This window comes from Triturus cristatus, chromosome 3_1 (genome assembly GCF_964204655.1).
Source record: "Triturus cristatus chromosome 3_1, aTriCri1.1, whole genome shotgun sequence".
NCBI classification, from domain to species: domain Eukaryota; kingdom Metazoa; phylum Chordata; class Amphibia; order Caudata; family Salamandridae; genus Triturus; species Triturus cristatus.
The window spans coordinates 105182143-105208870 of record NC_140583.1 but is presented as its reverse complement, the minus strand read 5'-3'; the positions used below and the strand labels follow the sequence as shown (position 1 = coordinate 105208870).

General features: G+C 47.6%; 1 protein-coding gene across 2 annotated transcripts in view; it reads right to left on the bottom strand.

Annotated features, from left to right (window-relative positions):
• Nucleotides 1-24944, bottom strand: part of SLC1A2 (solute carrier family 1 member 2) — a 419386-nt gene extending 394442 nt beyond the window's left edge. For both annotated transcript variants that reach the window (XR_014978712.1, XM_085643492.1), the window contains exon 1: nt 24552-24944. Coding sequence is in view for 1 of the 2 variants with exons in the window: in XM_085643492.1 (XP_085499618.1) it covers nt 24552-24568 (17 nt within the window). In the remaining variant the exon portion in view is untranslated. The remainder of the gene's footprint in view (nt 1-24551) is intronic.
• Nucleotides 24945-26728: the final 1784 nt, after the last annotated feature.

Sequence of the window (26728 nt, the reverse complement as noted above, 5' to 3'; positions counted from 1 at the left end):
GCCCTACTCGCGCCCACACATCAGGCTAGAAGGAGCCAATTCTTCCTTGCCAACTTACCGTTGAAGGGCCACTCGCATAGAAAAACTTTGACATAAAGGGGTTGGCAGGATTTAGCAGGAACTCTGCATTACATCCATAATGCGGAGTGGCCAAAACTCTGCCAACTCCACCGGCGGAGCGGAATTTATCGCCCACCCCTGGTGCACACTCATACATCCCACTCTAGGGTTAGGAAGAGGGCATTCCAAAACATATTTTTATTCCAGCTCGGAGCTGGCATAACTTCTTTTTAATGGTGGGCTGGGGAACAGAACACCCCAACATTTGGAGGGAATGCAGACGAAAGGCTTTTTTTCCATGAACAACATTACACCTGTGTGTAATTTCTTTTGATAACGTATCAATCAATCAATCAAAAATCCTTTATTCGATATTTGAAAAATATCATAAAAGTACAATAAACAATTAAAACATCATCTCAATACATTTCATTTTACATTGACCTTAGGGAGAACATTTAACATCAGTTCATTCAAGGTAACCCTCTAGTGTATCTCAATCTAATTACAACTCTAATAAAATTTATAATACAAGCCAGTGTCAGTAGATTCTCAGCCCTTTGTAAATATAAAAGAGCAACTTTGGCATGTCTAAACTTCATTTGTTTTAAGAACCTTACTAAAAAGCGGCATCTGGGTACTGAATAAAAAGGGCAAAATAATACAAAATGAAGGGTATCCTGCGGAGACCTATTGTCGCAGCCGCAGGTACCCTTCTGCTCAACCGTAACAGTGAAACCAGGCGGATCAGCCAAAAGATGATGTAAAAGATTGAGCCTAAAACGGGTGATTAAAAATCTATCTTGTGCGTTATATAATAAGGCGAGGTATGGTTCCATGCCTTCTGCTGACTTTAGTGTGCTATAGGTACAGACTGTGGGCTTACTTTCTTCTAAGGCCGCTCTACGCGTAATCTCTTTTGACAGAAAAATTCTTTTGATACTGGCTTTATCCTCAGGGGTAATTGTTGTAGATTCAGTAAAGAGGTTCTTACGATCTGGCCTCTTCAGGGCACTCTTTACATAACTCAACCATGGAATACACATCCCCTTGTCTCTGCCCATACAATCTCTAATTATTTGCCTACTCAGACCAGCCTCACTATTAGTCCAAATTCTTAACCAAGCCATAAGCGGTCTAACTTTAATCAGGTCCTCCATATATACCCTTCCCAATTCAGCATGGGTAATATAAGCTGACGTGCTTTGTAAAACCTTCCTCAAAAATTTGTTTTCCTCAATTTGAATTTGTTGGGTATTTACAAAGCCCCAAACTTCAGCCCCATACATTACTTTGGGACAGCAAATTGAGCCATATAGGTGCATGACCTGTTCGGGCGACCACCTACCCAACCTACGTCCATAATTCATTATGGCCCCTGTTGATGCCACTACTTTTGCGCTTCGCCCTTCAGTTAAAAGTTTAAAATTTAAAAGCCCATCAAATAAAACACCCAGGTAGGAAAAGGTTTTAACCTGTTCCATTATGTGTGAGCCTATTCTATAACAAAACTTTTTGCATGGTTTAGAACCTGCCAACAGTACATATGACTTAGCTAAGTTAGCCGATAGATCTAAACTGGCCATAAAACTGACAAACCCATCCAACAGAGTCTGGAGGCCTTTGGGCGTATGAGCTAAGAGTACCGCATCATCGGCATATAACAACACCGGTACCGATCGTGAACCTACTCTGGGGGTATCTACATTCAATTTGCATACTGCCTGTTCTAACCCATTTATGTATAGGGAGCACAGGAACGGGGCCAAGATACATCTCTGGCGCACCCCGCTGGTGCAGGGGAAGGGAACTGTAGTATCACCCTCCAAATTATAACGCACTTTAGCAGAGGTGTTCCAGTGGAGTGCTCTCAAGATAACTACTAGTCCCTCTTCTACCCCTAGTTTAATCATCAAATTCCAAAGCTTTTCTCTGTTAACATGGTCAAAAGCTGATGAGAGGTCCATAAACCCCAAATATACCGACTGATTACTTGCAATAGTATATTTAGCTGTTAATAAATAAAGGTTCAGACACTGGTCTGTAGTTGACCTTCCTGTTCTGAATCCGTATTGCAAGTCTGTAATTATATGGTGTTCATCAGCCCAGTCTAATAGGCGATTTAGGACAACTCTCCCCAAAACTTTCGCTGTTACATCAATTAGAGAAATGGGTCGGTAACACCGCGGGTCATCCTTTTTTCCCTTTTTAAAGATTGGAACTATTGTGGCTTCAGACCAGGATCTTGGCATACCTGTGGTAACCGCCGTGTTTATTACTCTTGTAAGGATGGGTGCCCAAAGATCAACCCTACTTAAGTAGAGATCCGGAGGAATGCCGTCCGGGCCTGGGGCTTTGTTTTGCGTCAGCCCCTTAATCCCCGCTACCAGTTCATCCACCGTAAATTCAATATTTGTCGTCCATGGGTAATTTGCCTCCTCCACCCTCGGTTGCTCGTTTGCATGGTTATACAGTCATTTGAAATGATCAAACCATTGCTCCGGGAGAATGGTTGTACCGATTTCCGGAGCAACCGCATCCTGAAAACAAGGGTTATTTATTATTTTCCAGAATGCCCTAGGATCTCTTCTGTCTGCAGCCTCCCGTATATTTTCCCATGTCTGTGATTGAAGTGCCAATTTCCTTAATTTAGTTGCTTTTTTGTATGCTGACCTACATTGTGCAATGCGCACCTTGTCTCTAGGGACTTTTTTTTAAGCTTTCTTTCAATTCATTGTGGGCCCTAGAGCAATCTCTGTTAAACCATCTAGGAGAGCATTTCACTGACCCTTTCACGGGGGATTTTAGTAGGCCATCTATGAGGTGTGCCATCGACTCAAAAGCTTTAACCACCATAGGTCCCTCCAGTGAGGGATCTAAACACACCCCAATCAATTCTTTGCCGTCCTCCATTAGGGATCTATAGAAGGCGTCCCCATCCACCTTGGCCCATCTGAGCCTTCTCCCTTGATCAATTGCCCTCAGTGTACTGTTTGCCTGAGCACTTTTCCTATTGTTACAGGGGGCCCAGTTCTTAATCCTCAAGACTAACGGATTGTGGTCACTGAATATGCTCCATTCAATGCCAGCCTTATTAATCCAGTCCCAAAAAGGGATAGAAACTGCTATATAGTCTATAATGGAGCAATACCCTCTTCCCTTGAATGTTGGGGTGACTTCATGACCGTCTTTAGGCCCCATCAGATCTAATGTGTGCCTAAGTGCATGATTGTTCAAAACCCTCTCTAGCTCCGACCCATCAGGGGTGTGTTCGAAGTGCGGGCCTTTTTTCACTGTGCAACCGGTCCAGGCACCCTCCGTCCATCTTAGATTGGAGCACAGATGACAGTTTAGGTCACCCGCTAGGATCACATACGGGGCCACTACTGTCTTCCTCTGCACTAGCTCTTCGGTCAGTAGGTTATCTAAATCTTGTATTATTAAGCTCTTCCCAGTCCCTGGCATTGTATACATTAATCAAAACAATGTTCATCCTCCTTACTTCAAACCCAATGGCTTGTATATTAGCTGAGTTCCACTTCAGGTCAGTCCACACTCCTTCTAACTGTAGGTCCACGTATGTAATTAGCCCTCCCATTGGTCTTCCCGGAGCCATTTTCAGTGCGGGCACAAAAAAACACTTATACCCAGCAAGATGAAAGGGATTATGGTCCACCACCCAGGTTTCCTGTAGACAAATTACACGGAATCTACTCACGTATTGTCTCCACTCCTGGTTATCAAATTTGGAAGCTAACCCCGCAATATTCCATGAGACCATTTCAATCCCCTATTGCAATTCCATCCCTAGTGGGCTTGTATGGGTGTTGGGAGAGGGAGCCGTTACTTCAATATTAGCTTTATTTGATACAGACTCAATTTGGGCAACTTGTACATGTTGTAATTGAGAGGACACATGTGCTTCCAACTCGGTAACCTTTTTCTCCTGCGAGCCTACTTCGCTCCCCACCAAGTTACCCAATATACATTTAGTTGCAATAATATTATCCAAAAACCTCTCCCCACTCAAGTGACTAGTACCCGGTTTACTCCGTTTAGAATGATCTTGGTCTTTGACTGTAGGGGAGGATTGATCAAAAGTCAGCTCCTGGACAGTTTGCTCAACTTGGCCTTCCACCCCTTGCAGTCAATCCCACTCCTCCAAAAACATGAGGGGATCAAACCTATTTGACAGGGCTGGTCCACCTTGATTCCTTGATGGAACATATGGCTTTATGCCGTAGGCATCCTTGCTGCTCTGATAATAATCCTCTCTGCCTTGGGTTGCCCAATTCCCAGACAGGGGACTTGATTCATTGACCTAAAAAAACCATAGGGGTGAAGAACTAATACTGCTTCCAGCGACTACCGAGCCCCAACTTAATATGTAATCTACTGTTCTGCGGTCCCTAAAATTTATCACCACGCAATCACCTGCTTTATTTTTTGCCCTGTTCCCAATCCACCCAGCCCTTCTTACATGCAAAATTTCCCCCTGTTCGTCCCTTGGCAATGGCCTATTTTTATTCAGCCAATGCGTGACTTTATTTTTAAGCTTGTCATGCAGTTCTATTTGGCCGAGTTTTAGCTCCGGAACCCCTGTAAGAATGATGACATAGGGGGCCGCTTCTGGGGGTAAATTTAACCATAACCCCTTATTAACTGATTTAGTATAGGGTACTTCTCTGGTGTTAACAGATGTTGTGTTCTGAGGAGGGTCTTTGTTTGTTCTACCAGTGGGTGGAGGATTAGGAATGGGCAATAATGGTGGTCTTATGTTAACACTAGAGGGCCCTGCTACAGGGTTATCTAGTGAGGTGGAGGGCGAGTTCTTTTTTGGTAACTCAGCTTCGCTAGGTTTGTCCCTTTGTGCAGAGAATAACTTTGTACTCAATGTGTCACTGGCCGGAATACTGGTCAGTGACGATGAGAGCGTATTACTTCCCCCCCACCCCCCCACCCCCCTTTAGCTTTACCAGTGAAACAACTTTATCCAGCCTACTCAAGATTTGTTTTTTCTGGGCATCAATCAATTACTCAAAATGTAGCTTCAGGTCACTAATAATGTTTGACACCCAACCCGGAGGAACCTGTATGTCCATTGCTTAGTCCCTTATTTCTTCAGCCACTGTAGGTTCTATATAATTAGTAGCCAGTCAACCTCTTCCCTTTTTATGCCCAGATTTCCTTTTGCTATTCCCCTTCTTCTTAACAGCTTTACCCCTTACATCTAAACGCCTATCAAGAGTTGTCTGTACAGGGGAACTAACAATCAATGGGGATTCCAAGGCAGAGTGGAAGGAGGCAAAGTAAGTTGACTCAATTGAGGTGTTAGTGAGAGCCGCCTCTCCGTGCGTGCAATTTCGCTGGAGACTTCACCAATGGCTTTGAGCAACATTCTAATGTATCACTGGGGAAATAGGAGACTTTTCTACAAAGTCACCTGACATTTGCACTAATACACCTGAAAACGTGTACCTAGTGCATCTTTCTTGGAAGAATATTAGGAATGTTTGTGAATAAAAATAAGTGGTACAAATATTCTCAGACATCAGAAATCTGTACTTTACAATCGTTTTGTGAACAGGCCATGTGCCTGTAGAATGTGAAAACATTGTCATAGCAACCAACAGCGTGCCAGCACAGGGCAATAAAGAGACCTTTGCTCAGTTACCCTCATCAATGTGACTCCTAGTGACTCCATGTTGAGACTGAATTGTTGCAAATCAGATTTCAAGTTTTACACCAAATCTGAATATCCCGAAGTAATACATTGACCATGTGGATTCTGCACACATAGACTTCAGCACGTGCCCAGCATCCATATGAGCAGAGCTGCTGGTGGAATGTCTCTGACATATTCAAAGGCTGGCACGAAAGATGCCTTAATGGAGGATTCAATGCTCTCCGCACTTAAAGAGCACTGGGGGAAATGTCACTCAGTAATTCATCCGGGAATTTTGGTAAACATTCATTAGTGAGAGAGAGAGTGTGAATCCAGATTCCATAATGAACGTGCGATTTCTAACCTCATTCTAAAGACCAGGAGGGCGATTTATGAAAGCATTTATAGTACATGAAGTGCGCGGCGTGGGGTTCATTGCCTGTGAGAGATTGGCTGTAGAACCTGGTAGCCGGGCAGAACCTGTGGCTAACGCCCCATCACGCACAGCCAAAGGCCATGTATGATGGGACGTTGGCTTCATATATGGTAATAAAATATTACATCACGTTAAAAAAAAACTAGAGATTCACTAAAAAAATCAAAAGTTAATGTAATGTTATAGTTAGGTGTAACTTTAAGTGACAACGTAATGTTTTGAAGTAAAAAAAGAAAACAAACTCTAACTTGTGCCCTCGCTATGCACTTCTAATTACTTCACATATTACATCACTCATGACATCTGTTACATCATTGATAATATCAGCGCAATAAGTGCAATGAAATTAATGATGAGAAAACTGTACATTGCAGGTGCGCAAGTTATAGTTACCCTGGGGCATGAGTAATAGTTACTCAAGATACCTTTGTTTTCTCCAGTGAAAATATATGTATATATATATATATATATATATATATATATATATTCTGCTCCAAGGTGTCCACCTGTAAGTAGCACTCGACCAGCAGCTTGATTTATGTGTAGGTAGGGACGGGGATCCGCTCGCAGGAGCCGCTCCGTAGTGGATTTGCCTGACGCGTTTCGAAGCTCCATATGCTTCTCTTCAGAGGCTTTAACGGAAACGGTGTGCACAACCGCTAACCCACTTCGCCATTTAACATATGACACACCCACCAATGGGAGGCTCAAATGAGACTGTGCATTATGGGAAGTGTAGTGCGGAAAGCACATAATCAAGTCCTATATGGACCCTGCAAGTGGGCCCGTCCTTGATCCTATGTACGGCTGCTGTTCCACTTTCGTGGCCCCCAAGACTTCCGGGGTGGTGCATACTCCGCGGCTGGACGGCCGCGTGTTATATTCTGCTCCAAGGTGTCCACCTGTAAGTAGCACTCGACCAGCAGCTTGATTTATGTGTAGGTAGGGACGGGGATCCGCTCGCAGGAGCCGCTCCGTAGTGGATTTGCCTGACGCGTTTCGAAGCTCCATATGCTTCTCTTCAGAGGCTTTAACGGAAACGGTGTGCACAACCGCTAACCCACTTCGCCATTTAACATATGACACACCCACCAATGGGAGGCTCAAATGAGACTGTGCATTATGGGAAGTGTAGTGCGGAAAGCACATAATCAAGTCCTATATGGATCCTGCAAGTGGGCCCGTCCTTGATCCTATGTACGGCTGCTGTTCCACTTTCGTGGCCCCCAAGACTTCCGGGGTGGTGCATACTCCGCGGCTGGACGGCCGCGTGTTATATTCTGCTCCAAGGTGTCCACCTGTAAGTAGCACTCGACCAGCAGCTTGATTTATGTGTAGGTAGGGACGGGGATCCGCTCGCAGGAGCCGCTCCGTAGTGGATTTGCCTGACGCGTTTCGAAGCTCCATATGCTTCTCTTCAGAGGCTTTAACGGAAACGGTGTGCACAACCGCTAACCCACTTCGCCATTTAACATATGACACACCCACCAATGGGAGGCTCAAATGAGACTGTGCATTATGGGAAGTGTAGTGCGGAAAGCACATAATCAAGTCCTATATGGACCCTGCAAGTGGGCCCGTCCTTGATCCTATGTACGGCTGCTGTTCCACTTTCGTGGCCCCCAAGACTTCCGGGGTGGTGCATACTCCGCGGCTGGACGGCCGCGTGTTATATTCTGCTCCAAGGTGTCCACCTGTAAGTAGCACTCGACCAGCAGCTTGATTTATGTGTAGGTAGGGACGGGGATCCGCTCGCAGGAGCCGCTCCGTAGTGGATTTGCCTGACGCGTTTCGAAGCTCCATATGCTTCTCTTCAGAGGCTTTAACGGAAACGGTGTGCACAACCGCTAACCCACTTCGCCATTTAACATATGACACACCCACCAATGGGAGGCTCAAATGAGACTGTGCATTATGGGAAGTGTAGTGCGGAAAGCACATAATCAAGTCCTATATGGACCCTGCAAGTGGGCCCGTCCTTGATCCTATGTACGGCTGCTGTTCCACTTTCGTGGCCCCCAAGACTTCCGGGGTGGTGCATACTCCGCGGCTGGACGGCCGCGTGTTATATTCTGCTCCAAGGTGTCCACCTGTAAGTAGCACTCGACCAGCAGCTTGATTTATGTGTAGGTAGGGACGGGGATCCGCTCGCAGGAGCCGCTCCGTAGTGGATTTGCCTGACGCGTTTCGAAGCTCCATATGCTTCTCTTCAGAGGCTTTAACGGAAACGGTGTGCACAACCGCTAACCCACTTCGCCATTTAACATATGACACACCCACCAATGGGAGGCTCAAATGAGACTGTGCATTATGGGAAGTGTAGTGCGGAAAGCACATAATCAAGTCCTATATGGACCCTGCAAGTGGGCCCGTCCTTGATCCTATGTACGGCTGCTGTTCCACTTTCGTGGCCCCCAAGACTTCCGGGGTGGTGCATACTCCGCGGCTGGACGGCCGCGTGTTATATTCTGCTCCAAGGTGTCCACCTGTAAGTAGCACTCGACCAGCAGCTTGATTTATGTGTAGGTAGGGACGGGGATCCGCTCGCAGGAGCCGCTCCGTAGTGGATTTGCCTGACGCGTTTCGAAGCTCCATATGCTTCTCTTCAGAGGCTTTAACGGAAACGGTGTGCACAACCGCTAACCCACTTCGCCATTTAACATATGACACACCCACCAATGGGAGGCTCAAATGAGACTGTGCATTATGGGAAGTGTAGTGCGGAAAGCACATAATCAAGTCCTATATGGACCCTGCAAGTGGGCCCGTCCTTGATCCTATGTACGGCTGCTGTTCCACTTTCGTGGCCCCCAAGACTTCCGGGGTGGTGCATACTCCGCGGCTGGACGGCCGCGTGTTATATTCTGCTCCAAGGTGTCCACCTGTAAGTAGCACTCGACCAGCAGCTTGATTTAAGTGTAGGTAGGGACGGGGATCCGCTCGCAGGAGCCGCTCCGTAGTGGATTTGCCTGACGCGTTTCGAAGCTCCATATGCTTCTCTTCAGAGGCTTTCCGCACTACACTTCCCATAATGCACAGTCTCATTTGAGCCTCCCATTGGTGGGTGTGTCATATGTTAAATGGCGAAGTGGGTTAGCGGTTGTGCACACCGTTTCCGTTAAAGCCTCTGAAGAGAAGCATATGGAGCTTCGAAACGCGTCAGGCAAATCCACTACGGAGCGGCTCCTGCGAGCGGATCCCCGTCCCTACCTACACATAAATCAAGCTGCTGGTCGAGTGCTACTTACAGGTGGACACCTTGGAGCAGAATATAACACGCGGCCGTCCAGCCGCGGAGTATGCACCACCCCGGAAGTCTTGGGGGCCACGAAAGTGGAACAGCAGCCGTACATAGGATCAAGGACGGGCCCACTTGCAGGGTCCATATAGGACTTGATTATGTGCTTTCCGCACTACACTTCCCATAATGCACAGTCTCATTTGAGCCTCCCATTGGTGGGTGTGTCATATGTTAAATGGCGAAGTGGGTTAGCGGTTGTGCACACCGTTTCCGTTAAAGCCTCTGAAGAGAAGCATATGGAGCTTCGAAACGCGTCAGGCAAATCCACTACGGAGCGGCTCCTGCGAGCGGATCCCCGTCCCTACCTACACATAAATCAAGCTGCTGGTCGAGTGCTACTTACAGGTGGACACCTTGGAGCAGAATATAACACGCGGCCGTCCAGCCGCGGAGTATGCACCACCCCGGAAGTCTTGGGGGCCACGAAAGTGGAACAGCAGCCGTACATAGGATCAAGGACGGGCCCACTTGCAGGGTCCATATAGGACTTGATTATGTGCTTTCCGCACTACACTTCCCATAATGCACAGTCTCATTTGAGCCTCCCATTGGTGGGTGTGTCATATGTTAAATGGCGAAGTGGGTTAGCGGTTGTGCACACCGTTTCCGTTAAAGCCTCTGAAGAGAAGCATATGGAGCTTCGAAACGCGTCAGGCAAATCCACTACGGAGCGGCTCCTGCGAGCGGATCCCCGTCCCTACCTACACATAAATCAAGCTGCTGGTCGAGTGCTACTTACAGGTGGACACCTTGGAGCAGAATATAACACGCGGCCGTCCAGCCGCAGAGTATGCACCACCCCGGAAGTCTTGGGGGCCACGAAAGTGGAACAGCAGCCGTACATAGGATCAAGGACGGGCCCACTTGCAGGGTCCATATAGGACTTGATTATGTGCTTTCCGCACTACACTTCCCATAATGCACAGTCTCATTTGAGCCTCCCATTGGTGGGTGTGTCATATGTTAAATGGCGAAGTGGGTTAGCGGTTGTGCACACCGTTTCCGTTAAAGCCTCTGAAGAGAAACATATGGAGCTTCGAAACGCGTCAGGCAAATCCACTACGGAGCGGCTCCTGCGAGCGGATCCCCGTCCCTACCTACACATAAATCAAGCTGCTGGTCGAGTGCTACTTACAGGTGGACACCTTGGAGCAGAATATAACACGCGGCCGTCCAGCCACGGAGTATGCACCACCCCGGAAGTCTTGGGGGCCACGAAAGTGGAACAGCAGCCGTACATAGGATCAAGGACGGGCCCACTTGCAGGGTCCATATAGGACTTGATTATGTGCTTTCCGCACTACACTTCCCATAATGCACAGTCTCATTTGAGCCTCCCATTGGTGGGTGTGTCATATGTTAAATGGCGAAGTGGGTTAGCGGTTGTGCACACCGTTTCCGTTAAAGCCTCTGAAGAGAAGCATATGGAGCTTCGAAACGCGTCAGGCAAATCCACTACGGAGCGGCTCCTGCGAGCGGATCCCCGTCCCTACCTACACATAAATCAAGCTGCTGGTCGAGTGCTACTTACAGGTGGACACCTTGGAGCAGAATATAACACGCGGCCGTCCAGCCGCGGAGTATGCACCACCCCGGAAGTCTTGGGGGCCACGAAAGTGGAACAGCAGCCGTACATAGGATCAAGGACGGGCCCACTTGCAGGGTCCATATAGGACTTGATTATGTGCTTTCCGCACTACACTTCCCATAATGCACAGTCTCATTTGAGCCTCCCATTGGTGGGTGTGTCATATGTTAAATGGCGAAGTGGGTTAGCGGTTGTGCACACCGTTTCCGTTAAAGCCTCTGAAGAGAAGCATATGGAGCTTCGAAACGCGTCAGGCAAATCCACTACGGAGCGGCTCCTGCGAGCGGATCCCCGTCCCTACCTACACATAAATCAAGCTGCTGGTCGAGTGCTACTTACAGGTGGACACCTTGGAGCAGAATATAACACGCGGCCGTCCAGCCGCGGAGTATGCACCACCCCGGAAGTCTTGGGGGCCACGAAAGTGGAACAGCAGCCGTACATAGGATCAAGGACGGGCCCACTTGCAGGGTCCATATAGGACTTGATTATGTGCTTTCCGCACTACACTTCCCATAATGCACAGTCTCATTTGAGCCTCCCATTGGTGGGTGTGTCATATGTTAAATGGCGAAGTGGGTTAGCGGTTGTGCACACCGTTTCCGTTAAAGCCTCTGAAGAGAAGCATATGGAGCTTCGAAACGCGTCAGGCAAATCCACTACGGAGCGGCTCCTGCGAGCGGATCCCCGTCCCTACCTACACATAAATCAAGCTGCTGGTCGAGTGCTACTTACAGGTGGACACCTTGGAGCAGAATATAACACGCGGCCGTCCAGCCGCGGAGTATGCACCACCCCGGAAGTCTTGGGGGCCACGAAAGTGGAACAGCAGCCGTACATAGGATCAAGGACGGGCCCACTTGCAGGGTCCATATAGGACTTGATTATGTGCTTTCCGCACTACACTTCCCATAATGCACAGTCTCATTTGAGCCTCCCATTGGTGGGTGTGTCATATGTTAAATGGCGAAGTGGGTTAGCGGTTGTGCACACCGTTTCCGTTAAAGCCTCTGAAGAGAAGCATATGGAGCTTCGAAACGCGTCAGGCAAATCCACTACGGAGCGGCTCCTGCGAGCGGATCCCCGTCCCTACCTACACATAAATCAAGCTGCTGGTCGAGTGCTACTTACAGGTGGACACCTTGGAGCAGAATATAACACGCGGCCGTCCAGCCGCGGAGTATGCACCACCCCGGAAGTCTTGGGGGCCACGAAAGTGGAACAGCAGCCGTACATAGGATCAAGGACGGGCCCACTTGCAGGGTCCATATAGGACTTGATTATGTGCTTTCCGCACTACACTTCCCATAATGCACAGTCTCATTTGAGCCTCCCATTGGTGGGTGTGTCATATGTTAAATGGCGAAGTGGGTTAGCGGTTGTGCACACCGTTTCCGTTAAAGCCTCTGAAGAGAAGCATATGGAGCTTCGAAACGCGTCAGGCAAATCCACTACGGAGCGGCTCCTGCGAGCGGATCCCCGTCCCTACCTACACATAAATCAAGCTGCTGGTCGAGTGCTACTTACAGGTGGACACCTTGGAGCAGAATATAACACGCGGCCGTCCAGCCGCGGAGTATGCACCACCCCGGAAGTCTTGGGGGCCACGAAAGTGGAACAGCAGCCGTACATAGGATCAAGGACGGGCCCACTTGCAGGGTCCATATAGGACTTGATTATGTGCTTTCCGCACTACACTTCCCATAATGCACAGTCTCATTTGAGCCTCCCATTGGTGGGTGTGTCATATGTTAAATGGCGAAGTGGGTTAGCGGTTGTGCACACCGTTTCCGTTAAAGCCTCTGAAGAGAAGCATATGGAGCTTCGAAACGCGTCAGGCAAATCCACTACGGAGCGGCTCCTGCGAGCGGATCCCCGTCCCTACCTACACATAAATCAAGCTGCTGGTCGAGTGCTACTTACAGGTGGACACCTTGGAGCAGAATATAACACGCGGCCGTCCAGCCGCGGAGTATGCACCACCCCGGAAGTCTTGGGGGCCACGAAAGTGGAACAGCAGCCGTACATAGGATCAAGGACGGGCCCACTTGCAGGGTCCATATAGGACTTGATTATGTGCTTTCCGCACTACACTTCCCATAATGCACAGTCTCATTTGAGCCTCCCATTGGTGGGTGTGTCATATGTTAAATGGCGAAGTGGGTTAGCGGTTGTGCACACCGTTTCCGTTAAAGCCTCTGAAGAGAAGCATATGGAGCTTCGAAACGCGTCAGGCAAATCCACTACGGAGCGGCTCCTGCGAGCGGATCCCCGTCCCTACCTACACATAAATCAAGCTGCTGGTCGAGTGCTACTTACAGGTGGACACCTTGGAGCAGAATATATATATATATATATATATATATATATATATATATATATATATATATATATATATATATATACATACAACCTACTATGGACATCCTTGATCTGAGAGAGAGGTCTGGAAGGAGAGGCCACTCTTTCTTCACACCCTACTGTGCACATCCCTCATCTGAGAGCGAGGTCAGATAGGAGAGGCATGTCCATCTCCAGTCCCTACTACGCACATTCATCATTCGAACGAGAGGACTAAAAAGGAGAGCAGTTGCTCCCTTACACCCTTTTTATGCCCTAGTATGAACACCATTAACCAAGAGAAGGTTCTCAGTAGAGAGGCTTGTCCCTTTCATATTCTACTATTTCTCTAGAATTGTGTTGCGATCCCACGAGAGTCGAGCGAGAATAGTGTGTAAGCTTCCAGGAGGGAAGCTTGCTGCATGACTCCGGTTCAATCCTGTGAGTGTCTCACGAAAACCACATGGAGGATTACAGGGCCTGCCATGAGGTGAACCAATAGCTACCCTTCTTATTACATGGTTGTAGTAATTCTGTGATGTGATTGGCTGCAGACCTAGAGAGAGCCAGATTGGCCCTGGTGCTTTGGAAGAGAAGGAAGTCTCTTTGAGTTGTGCTCACCAATGTGGCTTAATTTGGAACTGACAGAGGGTGGTATCTTCAGGTGCATTTCAGAGAGAGCTCCTAGTTCACATATTTGATAGTATACTTCATGAGGTTTGTTGAGAAGTGTTAGTAAGTTTACTAATGTTGTTAAGCGTATTTTACACAAGGTTTACTGAGTCAAAAGCTGTTTGTAGAACTGTAGGTTTCTAAATATAGCTTTTGAGAAGTAGAGATTAGACTGTTGAGAGATATTAGCAAGGATTGCACATAGTGTTAAAAGCTTAACTGTTCAATCTGTATGTAGTTGTAAGTAAAAGTGGCAGGGCGTCTCAAATTATAAATCGAAGAATCTGTATTCTGTTAATACAAGCCTTATTGTTTTATAAACCTCACTGGGTACATACCTTAGCACTGCAAAATGTTTGAGTGGAGATATTTACAGATTAAAAGACTGCGCTCACTGTTATGAAAAGGTGTGTCAACAGGAATGTGTTACTTTATAAACTTTAATGGAACCAGGGTTGATGGAATGTTATAATTTAATTGTGAAAAGAAATACACTAGTTGACAGTGTGGAAATTTTCAGGAGAAGGGAACAACAAGTTAGTCGGACAGTGTATATAAATATGTGATAGTGGGTGTAAAATGTAGAAAAGTTTGCAGAATATAGTAATGGATCACTGTAATTAATTATTGATCAGTATGTAACATAATTTTTTTGATTAGTTAGCCTTTTTTAGAAACATAATGAAAAACGGATGTTGTGCAAAAGAAAAGTACTATGCCACAAAATATATGGCAGAGGAAAACAAAACCTTTTCACTTTGGAAGAAGCAGGAAACAACAACTGTGGAAAGTGAGAGAAAAACGTAATCGCAAAAACGATTATATTCTTACTGCCTAGGGGGGCCTTTGTGGTCTTCAGAAGCTTGTTCTGTGCAGCTCTACTTGTTTCTGATGAGAAAATAACCTGGTTACATAAGCAGCAAAAAGGGCTTTATTGTGGTAAGCATTAGGTAAGTTGCCGTCTGCTTGAGCAGTGGGTGCCTGGGGAGGCAGAGTATCTCCCAGTTGAAAGGAGGGAAGGCACCCGAAGAGATCTCTAGTTCGGCTGCACAAGCTGACTGTGCCCAAGCATGGCTTTGTGACAGCATGGATGCTGAATGCTCCCACATTCCGGTACTGTGTACAGTGCGCTGCTTCTTTCGACTCTCCCAGCTGAGCTTCTTTTTACGAAATGTATACATCTCAAGCTTCACTGGGACTAGTTTACCATCTAGTCTGATATGGAACAATCGCCAAAATGAACATTCTTTGGCAGGCTGTGGTGGCTGAAAGAGCAGCCCAAGAGGGTCTAATCACACTCAAATGGAATAGACAATGAAGGGAAACGGATGGAGTGTTTGGTGCCTACTCATCAGACTCAGAAGGACATACTATAAATTAGTTACGTTTGTTGTATTGTTTCTTTTAAAAATACACAACTTCATCAACCTCACCTCATTCCTTCGAAGGTTTTGGGGGATCTGTCAAGCAAGGGCTGAGAAAGAAGGAGGGTGAAAATATCAGAATTCCCATGCATTTTCCATAGACTTCTGTTAGACGGGCTACTGAGAGACTGACACACAGCTGGATCTATACAGTGAGTCAGTGGTTTGTTGGTACCTTCTTCATGAAACTGAGAGTCAGACACTCAGCTGGATAGATAAAATGGGTTGTGGGTCCCACTTCTACTGAGAGACAGACACTCAGCTGGATAGATACAGTCACTCAGTGTTCTGTTGGTTCCCCTCCTCGTGGTACTGAGAGACAGACACACAGCTTGATAGATACAGTGAGTCGGTGGTTTGTTGGTACCTTCTTCCTGGTGCTGAAAGGCAGACACACAACTGGATAGATACAGTGGTTTGTGGGTCCCACTCCTCATGGCACTGAGAGGCAGACACACAACTGGATAGATACAGTCACTCTGTGATCTGTTGATACATACTGGTGTATTAATATTCTTGTCCATGGTACTGAAATGCAGACACAGTTTGTTTATCAGGACAGTATGTGCCCACTTTACCTGGTACTGAAAGGCAGACACATCTGGTTACAGACACAGGGACCTTGGTGTGTTAGTAATCTGTCCCGTGATACTGAGAGACAGACACACATCCAGTTAAATACTGTGAGCCTGTGGTGTGTTGGTCCTCCTCCTGGTGGTACCTAGAGGCAGACACACATCTAAACAGATACTGTCAGTCATTGGTTTGTTGGTATCGTCTTCCTGGCACTGAGAGACAGACACCCAGCTGGTTTGATACAGTGTCTCAGTGGTATGTTGGTACCTACTTCCTGATACTGAGAGACAGACACACATCTGGTTAGACAGTGTCTCGGTGGTCTGTTGTTTCCCCTCCTCATGGTACTGAAAGACAGACACACAGCTCAATAAATAAAGTGAGCTTCTGATTTGCTAATTCCTTCGGCCTGGTACTGAGAGGAAGACACACAGCTGGATAGATACAGCGAGTCAGTAATTTGTTGGTAAATTATTCCTGGTACTGCGAGGAAGACACACAGCTGGATAGATACAATGGTTTGTGGGACTCACTTCTCATGGTACTGAGAGCCAGACACACAGCTAGATAGATACAGTGAGTCTGTGGTTGTTGGTACCTTCTACCTAGTACTGAGAGGCAGACACACAGCTGTATAGATACAGTGAGTCAGTAATTTCCGTATTTCCTCTGCCTGGTACTGAGAGGAAGACACACAGCTGGATTGAAACAGTGAGTCAGTGGATTAGTGGTAACTTCTTCCTCGTACTGCGAGGAAGACACACAGATGGATAGATACCATGGTTTGTGGGTCCCACCTCTCATGGCACTGAGAGTCAGACACACAGGTGGATAGATACAGTAGGTATGTGGTTGTTGGTACCGTCTTCCTAGTACTGAGAGGCAGACACACAGTTGTATAGATACAGTAAGCCTGTGGTTTGTTGGTATCTTCTTACTGGCTCTGAGAGACAGACACACAGCTGGACTAATGCAGTGAGTAAGTGGTTTGTTAAAGCAGGCACAGCTGGTTACAGACACTGAGTCCTTGGTGTGTTAGTAATCCACCAATTGGTACTGAAATTCAGACAGAGTTAGTTTATCGGAAGTATATGTGTGCCCTATCTGTGGTGCTAAAAGGCAGACACAGCTAGTTACAGACACTGTGTCCTTGGAGTATCAGTACCTGTCCGTGGTACTGAAAAGCAGGCACAGCTGATTAGAGACACTGAGCCCATGGTGTGTTAGTACTCTTGTCCGTGGTACTGATTGGCAGACACAGCCGGTTGCAGATACTGAGTCCTTGGTGTATTAATATTCTTGTCCGTGGTACTGAAATGCAGAGACAGTTTATTTATCAGGACAGTATGTGCCCACTTTCCCTGGTAGTGAAAGGCAGACACATCTGGTTACAGACACAGGGACCTTGGTGTGTTAGTAATCTGTCCCGTGGTACTGAAAGACAGACAGAGTTAGTTCATCGGACCAGTATCTGTGTCGCTGCGTGGTACTGAAAAGCAGGCATACAGCTGTTGAATTGGAACTGTATGTCTGCTCTCTCTCTGGTACTGAAAGACAGTTGTCCAGCTGTTGCATAGGGTCGGTGTGTGTGCTCTCTCCGTGGTAGTGAAAGGCACACATAGGTGTTTTAGGGCCGGTATGTGTGCGCTCTCCGTGGTACTGAAAAGCAGACATACAGCTATTTTATAGGACCAGTATGTGGGCTCTCTCCGTGGTACCGAAAGGCAGACATACAGCTGTTGCACAGGGCTGGTATGTGGGCTCTCTCCGTGGTACCGAAATGCAGACATACAGCTGTTGCACAGGGCTGGTATGTGGGCTCTCTCCGTGGTAAAGAAAGACAGATATACAGCTGTTGAATAGGGCTGGTATGTGGGCTCTCTCTCTGGTACTGAAAGACAGGTATACAGCTGTTGAATAGGATCGGTATGTGTGCGCTTTCCGTGGTACTGAAAGACAGATATACAGCTGTTGCAGAGGACCGGTATGTGTGCTTTCTCTCTGGTACTGAAAGACAGGTATACAGCTGTGAATATTGCCGGTATGTGTGTTCTTTCTCTCTCTGGTACTGAAAGACAGACATACAGCTGTTGAATAGGGCTGGTATGTGTGCTCTCTCTGGCACTGAAAGACAGGTATACAGCTGTTGAATAGGGCTGGTATGTGTGCTCTCTCTCTCTGGTACTGAAAGACAGGTATACAGCTGTTGAATAGGGCTGGTATGTGTGCTCTCTCTCTCTGGTACTGAAAGACAGGTATACAGCTGTTGAATAGGGCTGGTATGTGTGCTCTCTCTCAGTGGTACTGAAAGACAGGTATACAGCTGTTGAATAGGGCTGGTATGTGTGCTCTCTCTCAGTGGTACTGAAAGACAGACATAAAGCTGTTGCATAGGGCTGGTATGTGTGCGCTCTCCGTGGTAGTGAAAGGCAGACATACAGCTGTTGCACAGGGCCGGTATGTGTGCGCTCTCCTTGGTTCTGAAAGGCAGACACGCCCGCCTTGCAGGAATTACCCTCCGGACCTGTAGTGCCCTGTGCTGGCCCTGAACTGCGCTCATAGTGCCGGCTCCGGTCTAGTCTTGGGTTTGTGTCCCTCTCTGTGTGTGTAATTAAAGTCAGACCCACGACCTAGGTATGTGGCGTGACTAGTAGCTGAGACCGTAAGACTGCCACAGCTGGTTCAATGCACTGAGCATGGCCATGGGCCAGTAGTCGCGCCCTCTCGTGGTGTGGACTGATAGACTGCGGCCCGCCCTCTTGGTGCAGCTGGCAGACACACCAGCCCAGCAGATCTGAAACTGACGAAGAGTTGAACAGTCTCATATAACATATAATATAATACATACACGAAGAGAACGTGAATTACAGTTCAGAGTGACTTTTACAAACTAGCGGCTTTTGATCTAAGTCCTAATTAACAGAAGCCCCCGATTGGACCACAGTATACATTAAGTTGAGTGCTTTACAACTGGACAACACAGATGAGCCGGAGCACAAACACACTGTGTTCAACAAAAGCAAACGTGATCAAACCGAAAAGGAAAACAAAACAGGGAAGGACCCTTCGGGACAACCACAGAGACCTAACCTGCCCCACAGAAAACTGGGCAGGCATGTTTTATCAGCATCTGTTTGTGCCAGGAAGGGAGCCTCACTGGAGATTCTCTGTGCAGAGGTGGCGGGCAGACACTCGGACTCACATGATCCAAGGTGCTCTGTACTCCCCGCCCCCCCCCCAGCTGAGCACTGACACACTTGCTGTATTACACCATTACTGAGGCATGACTGGTTGTGATGCGGAGTTCATCCATTGCCTCACCCCTGCGCGCAGTGCCCCGTGGTACACTCGTTTGCTGGTGACCCTTCGGGGTGCATTGCTTCCAGACTGACTCATGCAGTTTCGTGGCGGACCGTTCCACACAGCACAACAACGTAGGTGGGGATCGACCGTTTTCCAAAAGTGTAAATTGTGCGCGTGTGGCTTCACCCGCGCGAGAGCCCGGTCTGTGCATAAACGCAGTTCCAGTTCAGTCCACCAGAGGCCATGGCCAGTGCCCCGTCGTTACACCGCGGACAGGCCTGCGTGGACAGTGTTGATACACACTGGCTACAGAAGTGGGCGCCCTGCCCGTAATAAACACTGCCAGGGCTGGATTAATAGCGATTACCGGCCCTATGTCAACAAGGCTAGTGGGAGCATTGCGCAATGTGAGTCTGAAGGGGGTGTGGCACACGTGATGCCTGCGTGACCTTAGCTAGCTGCAAGCCACCGCCCCCTGTGTGCTTTCTGCTCTACACCTACTGACCCTTCTCTCATCCTGGGCCTCGCACCTCACAGGGACATTGCACCCAGGCCTTGTGTGGTGAGGAGGGAATTTAACCTCCATTGAATATCGCTTTCTGATCCCAGCCGCGGTTCGTGCAGGTGACATCGCGAGGCGGCATCCTGTCAAGCGCCCGACCCTCTGCTATGGAGAAGAGGCGCTGTAAAGAGGGCCAGAATAAAGAATAGTGGGAAATAAGGGCCTCGGAGGGGCGGGGGAGGGGCAGCTCCTCTCCTGAATTATTAAAGATGCTGACAACAGATCGGGGTACTTTGAGGTTTCCCTTCCCATTCCTTTGTTACATGTGCACCGGGAGATAACCTGTTGGCGTGCGATATTTATATGTGCATTTAGAGGTAAGATGAGGTGAGCTCCTTCTTTTATATGAGCACCAGGAGGTAAGATGAGGCTGTGCTTTGTGCATTATGTGTGCACCAGGAGTTAGCATGAGGGTGTGCTCCTTCTTGTATATGAGCACCAGGAGGTAAGATGAGGCTGTGCTTTGTGCATTATGTGTGCACCAGGAGTTAGCATGAGGGTGTGCTCCTTCTTTTATATGAGCACCAGGAGGCAAGACGAGGCTGTGCTTTGTGCATTATGCATTATGGGTGCACCAGGAGTTAGGATGAGGGTGAGCTCCTTCTTTTATATGAGCACCAGGAGGTAAAATGAGGGTGTGCATTGTGCATTATGTGTGCACCAGGAGTTAGGATGAGGGTGTGCTCCTTTATTATATGTGCACCAGGAGGAAGAAGGAGGGTGTGCTCTGTGCATTATATGTGCACCAGGAGGTAGAAGGAGTGTGTGCTGTGTGCATTATATGTGCACCAGGAGGTAGAAGGAGGGTGTGCTGTGTGCATTATATGTGCACCAGGAGGTAGAATGAGGGTATGCTCCTTTATTGTATGTGCACAAGGAGCTAGGATGAGGTTGTGCTCCTTTATTGTATGTGCACCAGGAGGTAGGATGAGGTTGTGCTCCTTTATTGTATGTGCACCAGGAGGTAGGATGAGGTTGTGCTCCTTTATTGTATGTGCACCAGGAGGTAGGATGAGGGTGTGCTCCTTTATTGTATGTGCACCAGGAGGTAGAAGGAGGGTGTGCCCTGTTCATTATATGTACACCAGGAGGTAGGATGATGGTGTGCTCCTTTATTGTATGTGCACCCGGAGCTAGGATGAGGGTGTGCACCTTTATTGTATGAGCACATGGAGGTAGGATGAGGTTGTGCTCCTTTATTGTATGTGCACAAGGAGGTAGGATGAGGTTGTGCTCATTTATTGTATGTGCACCAGGAGGTCGGATGAGGTTGTGCTCCTTTATTATATATGCACCAGGAGGTAGGAGGAGGGTGTGCTCTGTGCATTATATGTGCACCAGGAGGTAGAAGGAGGATGTGCACCCCATATAATATATTTGCCAGGAGGTAGGATGAGGGTGTGCCCTGTTCATTATATGTGCACCAGGAGGTAGAAAAAGGGTGTGCACCCCACATAATATATTTGCCAGGAGGTAGGATGGATGAGCTTGTGCACCTTTATTATAAGTGCACTAGGAGGTAGGATGAGGGTGTGCTCCACATATTTGCCAGGAGGTAGGGAGATGGTGTGGTTCCTTTACTATAAGTGCATTGAGGAGCCCCAGGAAGCATGGTGTGCATGTGCACTGGATGGAAGGGAGCATCTGTGCTCCCTTCACTGATGCGCACCAGGAAGTATGATTTACGTTCGTGCTGCTCATTAATTATCCAATGGGAGGATGGTTGACAGCTTGGTGACTCTATGATAGTTCCAAGATTAGGGAGGATATGGGGGTGCTGGGCTTTTTATGTGCACAAGGGGAGTTGGGAAGTGGTTTCTCTAAAATGTAGATGCCTTTTGGTAGCCTCTGAAGGTACTTAGCTGTAGTCGGACTGAACTCATTGGAAGGTACCTGCATTCTGGCAGGCTCTTTGGGGACTTCTCAGTATTCTGCTGCAGTCTGTTGGGACTGAGATTCCTTATGGAGGAGACCTTTGGGATTTTGCTACATTCTGGCAGTGTCTGTGTATACGTAGATACATTCTGGCAGTGTCTGTATATACATAGATACATTCTGGCAGTGTCTGTGTGGACTTGGCTACATTCTGGCACTGTCTGTTGAGACGTACCTACATTCTGGCAGAGTCTGTGTGGACTTGACTACATTCTGGCAGTGTCTGTGTGGACTTGGCTACATTCTGGTAATGTCTTTAGGGACTTAGATACGTTCTGGCAGTGTCTGTTAGTTCTTGGCTACATTCTGGTAGAGTGTGTGAGGACTTGGCTACATTCTGGCAGTGCCTGTTGGGGCATACCTACATTCTGGCAGTATCTGTTGGGACTTGACTACATTCTGGCAGTGTCTGTGTGGACTTGGCTGCATTCTGGCAGTGTTTTTGTGGGGACTTGACTACATTCTGGCAGTGGCTGTTGGGGCATACCTACATTCTGGCAGTGCCTGTTGAGACGTACCTTCATTCTGGAAGTGTCTGTGTGGACTTGGCTACAATCTGGCAGTGTCTGTGGGGAATTGGCTACATTCTGGCAGTGCCTGTGGAGAGCAACCTACATTCTGGTAGTGTCTGTTGGGACTTTACTACATTCTGGCAGTGTATTGGGACTTAACTACATTCTGGCGGTGTCTGTGGGGACTTAACTAAATTCTGGCAGTGTCTGTTGGGATTTGGCTACATTCTGGCAGTGCCTGTTGGAGCGTACCTACATTCTAGTGGTGTCTGTTGGGACTTTACTACATTCTGGCAGTGTCTGTTGGGGAGTACCTACATTTGGGAAGTGTCTGTGAGGAGGCGGCTACATTCTGGCAGTGTCTGTTGGGACTTAACTACATTCTGGCATTGTCTGTTAGGACTTAACTACATTCTAGTGGTGTCTGTTGGGACTTAACTACATTCTGGCGGTGTCTGTTGGGGCCTAACTAAATTCTGGCAGTGTCTATTGGGACTTAACTACATTCTGTCAGTGTCTGTTGGGACTTAACTACAAACTGGCGGTGTCTGTTGGGACTTAACTACATTCTGGTGGTGTCTGTTGGGACTTAACTACATTCTGGTTGTGTCTGTTGTGTGGTAGCTAGATACTGGCAGTGTCTGTAAGGGCGTGACTACATTCTGGCAGTGTCTGTTGTGTGGTAGCTAGATACTGGCAGTGTCTGTAAGGGCGTGACTACATTCTGGCAGTGTCTGTTGGGAGGTAGCGAAATTCTGGTAGTGTCTGATTGGACGTAGCTAAATAATGGCAGTGTCTGTAAGGGCTTGGCTACATTCTGGCAGTGTCTGTGAGGACTAAGCCATATTGTGGCAGTGTCTGTGGGGACGTGGCTATATTATGTATGTATCTGATGGGACTTAGCTAAGTCTGTTTGTGTCTCCTGGGACTTCGCTACATTGTGGCTTTGTTGGATGGTAATTTGTGGAATTGTGATAGGATCCGTTGAGGCTTAGACTCATTCTAGGACAGTTTTGTGAGAATTGCTGTGTTCTGGCTGGGTGTGCTAAACCCCATCTTAGAAGATTCCCGTGGGACTCAGTTGGATTGTAACAGGGTCTAGTACCGAGCTGCATTGTGGCAGGGTTTGCTGAACCTCAGACACATTTTGACAGAGCCAGTTGGGACTTACTTGTAGTGTGGTAGGGTCTTTTGAAACTAATTTGCATTCTTGACTCAGTTCCATTTATGAGGGTTGTGGGTGGGTGGGGGGGGGGCTGTCTCTGGAGGGATATTGTGAGGCTTTGCATGTTTACCCGATGGGATGGGGGATTTAGCTGCATTCTGGGTACCATTTATAAAATGAGGCAAGCGCTTTCCATCCCAACACCCCGTCTTCAGAGCATCAACAAGACAAGCTACCCACCTCTTCCCAGAAAAACTCAAAAGCCACCGTTTCTGAATTATCTGCACACTCACTCCCAATAAACCACAACGCACCTCGGGAGGGCTCAGTGCATAAGACCGTATGGTAAAAAGGTCCATTCATCCATCCATCTATTCATTCAATCACGACAGAAAATGGATCCATTCACATGAAGCAAAGTCAGAAGGTGAAAATCCAATACCAAACCCTTCTACCGAAGCATACAAAGAACAAGTCTCTTTACCCAAAGACACTACAACATTTTAGGTTTCTGTTCCATTTCAGTACTAAAGGAACAGATCATTTAAAAAAAAAATCCTTTACTAAACAAGTTAGAATAAAATGTATTTTCTCTCCCACTTTCTATTCGAGGGCTCTGTTTTGTGGGTTTCTTAATTTCCATTGTCTTCGAGCCATCGTTAATTTCCGTGCATCAAAATAAAGTACCCGCGATATTTTTTGTATTTTAATATTTTGCATCCATAGTCGCATTTTGTATTTCCCTTGTTTCTCATAAATTCTAACGTATACTTCGGCAATTTAATTTAAGATAAAACAACAGCTTTGTTGCATGAGCAACACCTGCGCTCCTTCACAGCCGGGGCGAATGCAAGACCTGGTCAGTTTCTTAATCTGAATATATAACTGAGGTCGGACTTTGACACAAAGCCTGCACATTCCTCCGCACCATTAGCAGGGAGTTGTGTTACCAGTTATTCTAAACAAAGGAACACGTACCTCACACTCTCATACACTCGCACTGCCTCCTCACCTTTCGTTGGAAGTCATGTTGCCTCCGATGTACCCCTCTTTGAGTTCCAGACGGGGATGGAGGGACGGGGGTCCAACGTGTTCCCAGAGACCCCCTTTTCAGACGAATAATGCAGCCTTACCAGGGGGCATAAGATCAGCCTTGATCTGCATAGAAATCCTCCGAGCTCCCAAAAAGACAAGATTCCAGCGGGGTCCTGTGCTCCCTGGGTCCCCAGTCTCCTCTGCTGGGCTGCGCTCGCCTTGTCTTGCAGGGCTGGCTGCTGCAGGAGGGGGCGCGGCGGAGGATGCTGGCTAGGGGGAGGGGGCGCTGGGACACCTTGCTCCTGCCTCACTCACGGGGCCCGGCGCTGACCTGCTGCTGGCAGAGGCGGGATTGGAGAGGGTTTAAACGCGGCTAGCAGTGGATTTGCGCTGCTTCCCGCTCTATTTTAGGCAGAGCTGACATCACAAGCGGTTGTTGCACCGCTAAAGCCCTGTGCAAGAAACGCGCACAGCGCTGGCGGCCACCTCACTGCTCGCTTCACAGAATCCAACAAGACGCACAACCACCCCAAAAACCCTCAACGTCTCGCTCGTTCACGCACTTTCTATCAAATATTGCACATTTTAATTTCACTTTGATTTTTTTTTACTGTAGGTTGCATCGTTCTTCGTCTTTTTTTGCTATTCGCTTTTTTTGTTCTTGTATTTGAGTCCTTTCTACCATCTGCTACAATTGTTTCCCTTCCAGATATTAATTAGGATGTCATTTCAGAAGAGAGCAGGTTTCCTGGGGTTATGAAGCTTGCCTGTGCATGGGAGCTGTGTGCCATGCTCTGGTGGGAGCAGAAAAGGGGGATTAGGGGGTTTCCCTCTTCATTTGGACTATTTGCTTTGGGGCAGATTTACAAGCCTCTTGCGCCACTTTTGCGTCATATTTCCCATGTTAAAAATGACGCAAAAGTGGCACAAAGGGCTTGTACATCTGCCCTTTCGTTTTTGTAAATGACGGAACAGCTGCGTGCATGGGGGGCACAGGTCCTAAAGCCAGCAAGGAAATGGCCCCCGCGTTCCAGGCTGGGTAATTAATGACTATTATAGTTGAGGGGAAATGTGCCCCTTCCACTCCGTGCGACGGTGTTACTGCACCTGCTGCACAGCCGATAGCTAGGCCCTTTCGAAGGTAGCCATGATTACCTTTTATGGGTCGGACGGGAGGGGGAGGGGGTGAGAGAAAATTACGCCTTAACAATATCGAGGCATATCAACAAGCAGCAGAGATAATTATCGCTGGCCGCCCTTAGCGTGAGGAATTTTATCACCGGCTATCGCAGATAATTATCGCCACGCTAGCGCTGTATTACCAGCGCACAGCGCAATGGCGATAATTATTCCTGTGATAGCGATGCTTTCCATGGAACATCGCTGGTTTTCCAGCGATGTTCCATGGAAAACGGCGATATCCTTTGTTGATAGGGCTGGGTGGTCTCAGCCCTATAATCCACCACCCATTGGCTAACATTGTTTTAGTCAATGGAAAAGCAGGCGTAAGGAAAGTAACAATAACCAAGGTTAGCGCTACTCTTCTTATCGCTATGCTTGTTAGCGTGCCCATTGATAATTGGAGAAATGTCTGTTAGCGACATTTCTCCAGGTATTTTAGGACGGAACGCCCACTTTGCATCTCATTAGAGATGCAAAGGTGGGCGTTACGGGAAAGGGCGCTAAGGCAAGGATTCACGCGATAGTGTGACCTTGCTGATAAAGCGATAAAATTATCGCCGCTTTTTGTCCGAAACGTACGCAAAAGCGGCGATAATTTTATAGCGCCGCCTTTTTGATATGCCCCATCACAGTTTCAGTTACCAGACAAATTAGAGTGAACCAAGCCTGTAATCTCCACAGGGGCATATTACCAAGGCAATTATCACCGTTTTTGCATCCGTTTTCGGGCGAAAAGCGGCGATAATTTTATCGCCTTATCAGCAAAGACACGCTATCGCGTTTTTTGCTGACTTAGCGCCCATTTCCAGCACGCCTAACTTTGCATCGCTAATGAGATGCAAAGTAGGCGTGGCTGTGAAACCAACCAGGGAAAATATCGCGAAGGCAGCTTAGCGATATTAACAAGGAAGGGTAGCGATTTTTTAAATCGCGTTAAGTATGCCTTAACGCAGGAATTTAACGTCTGTTAAA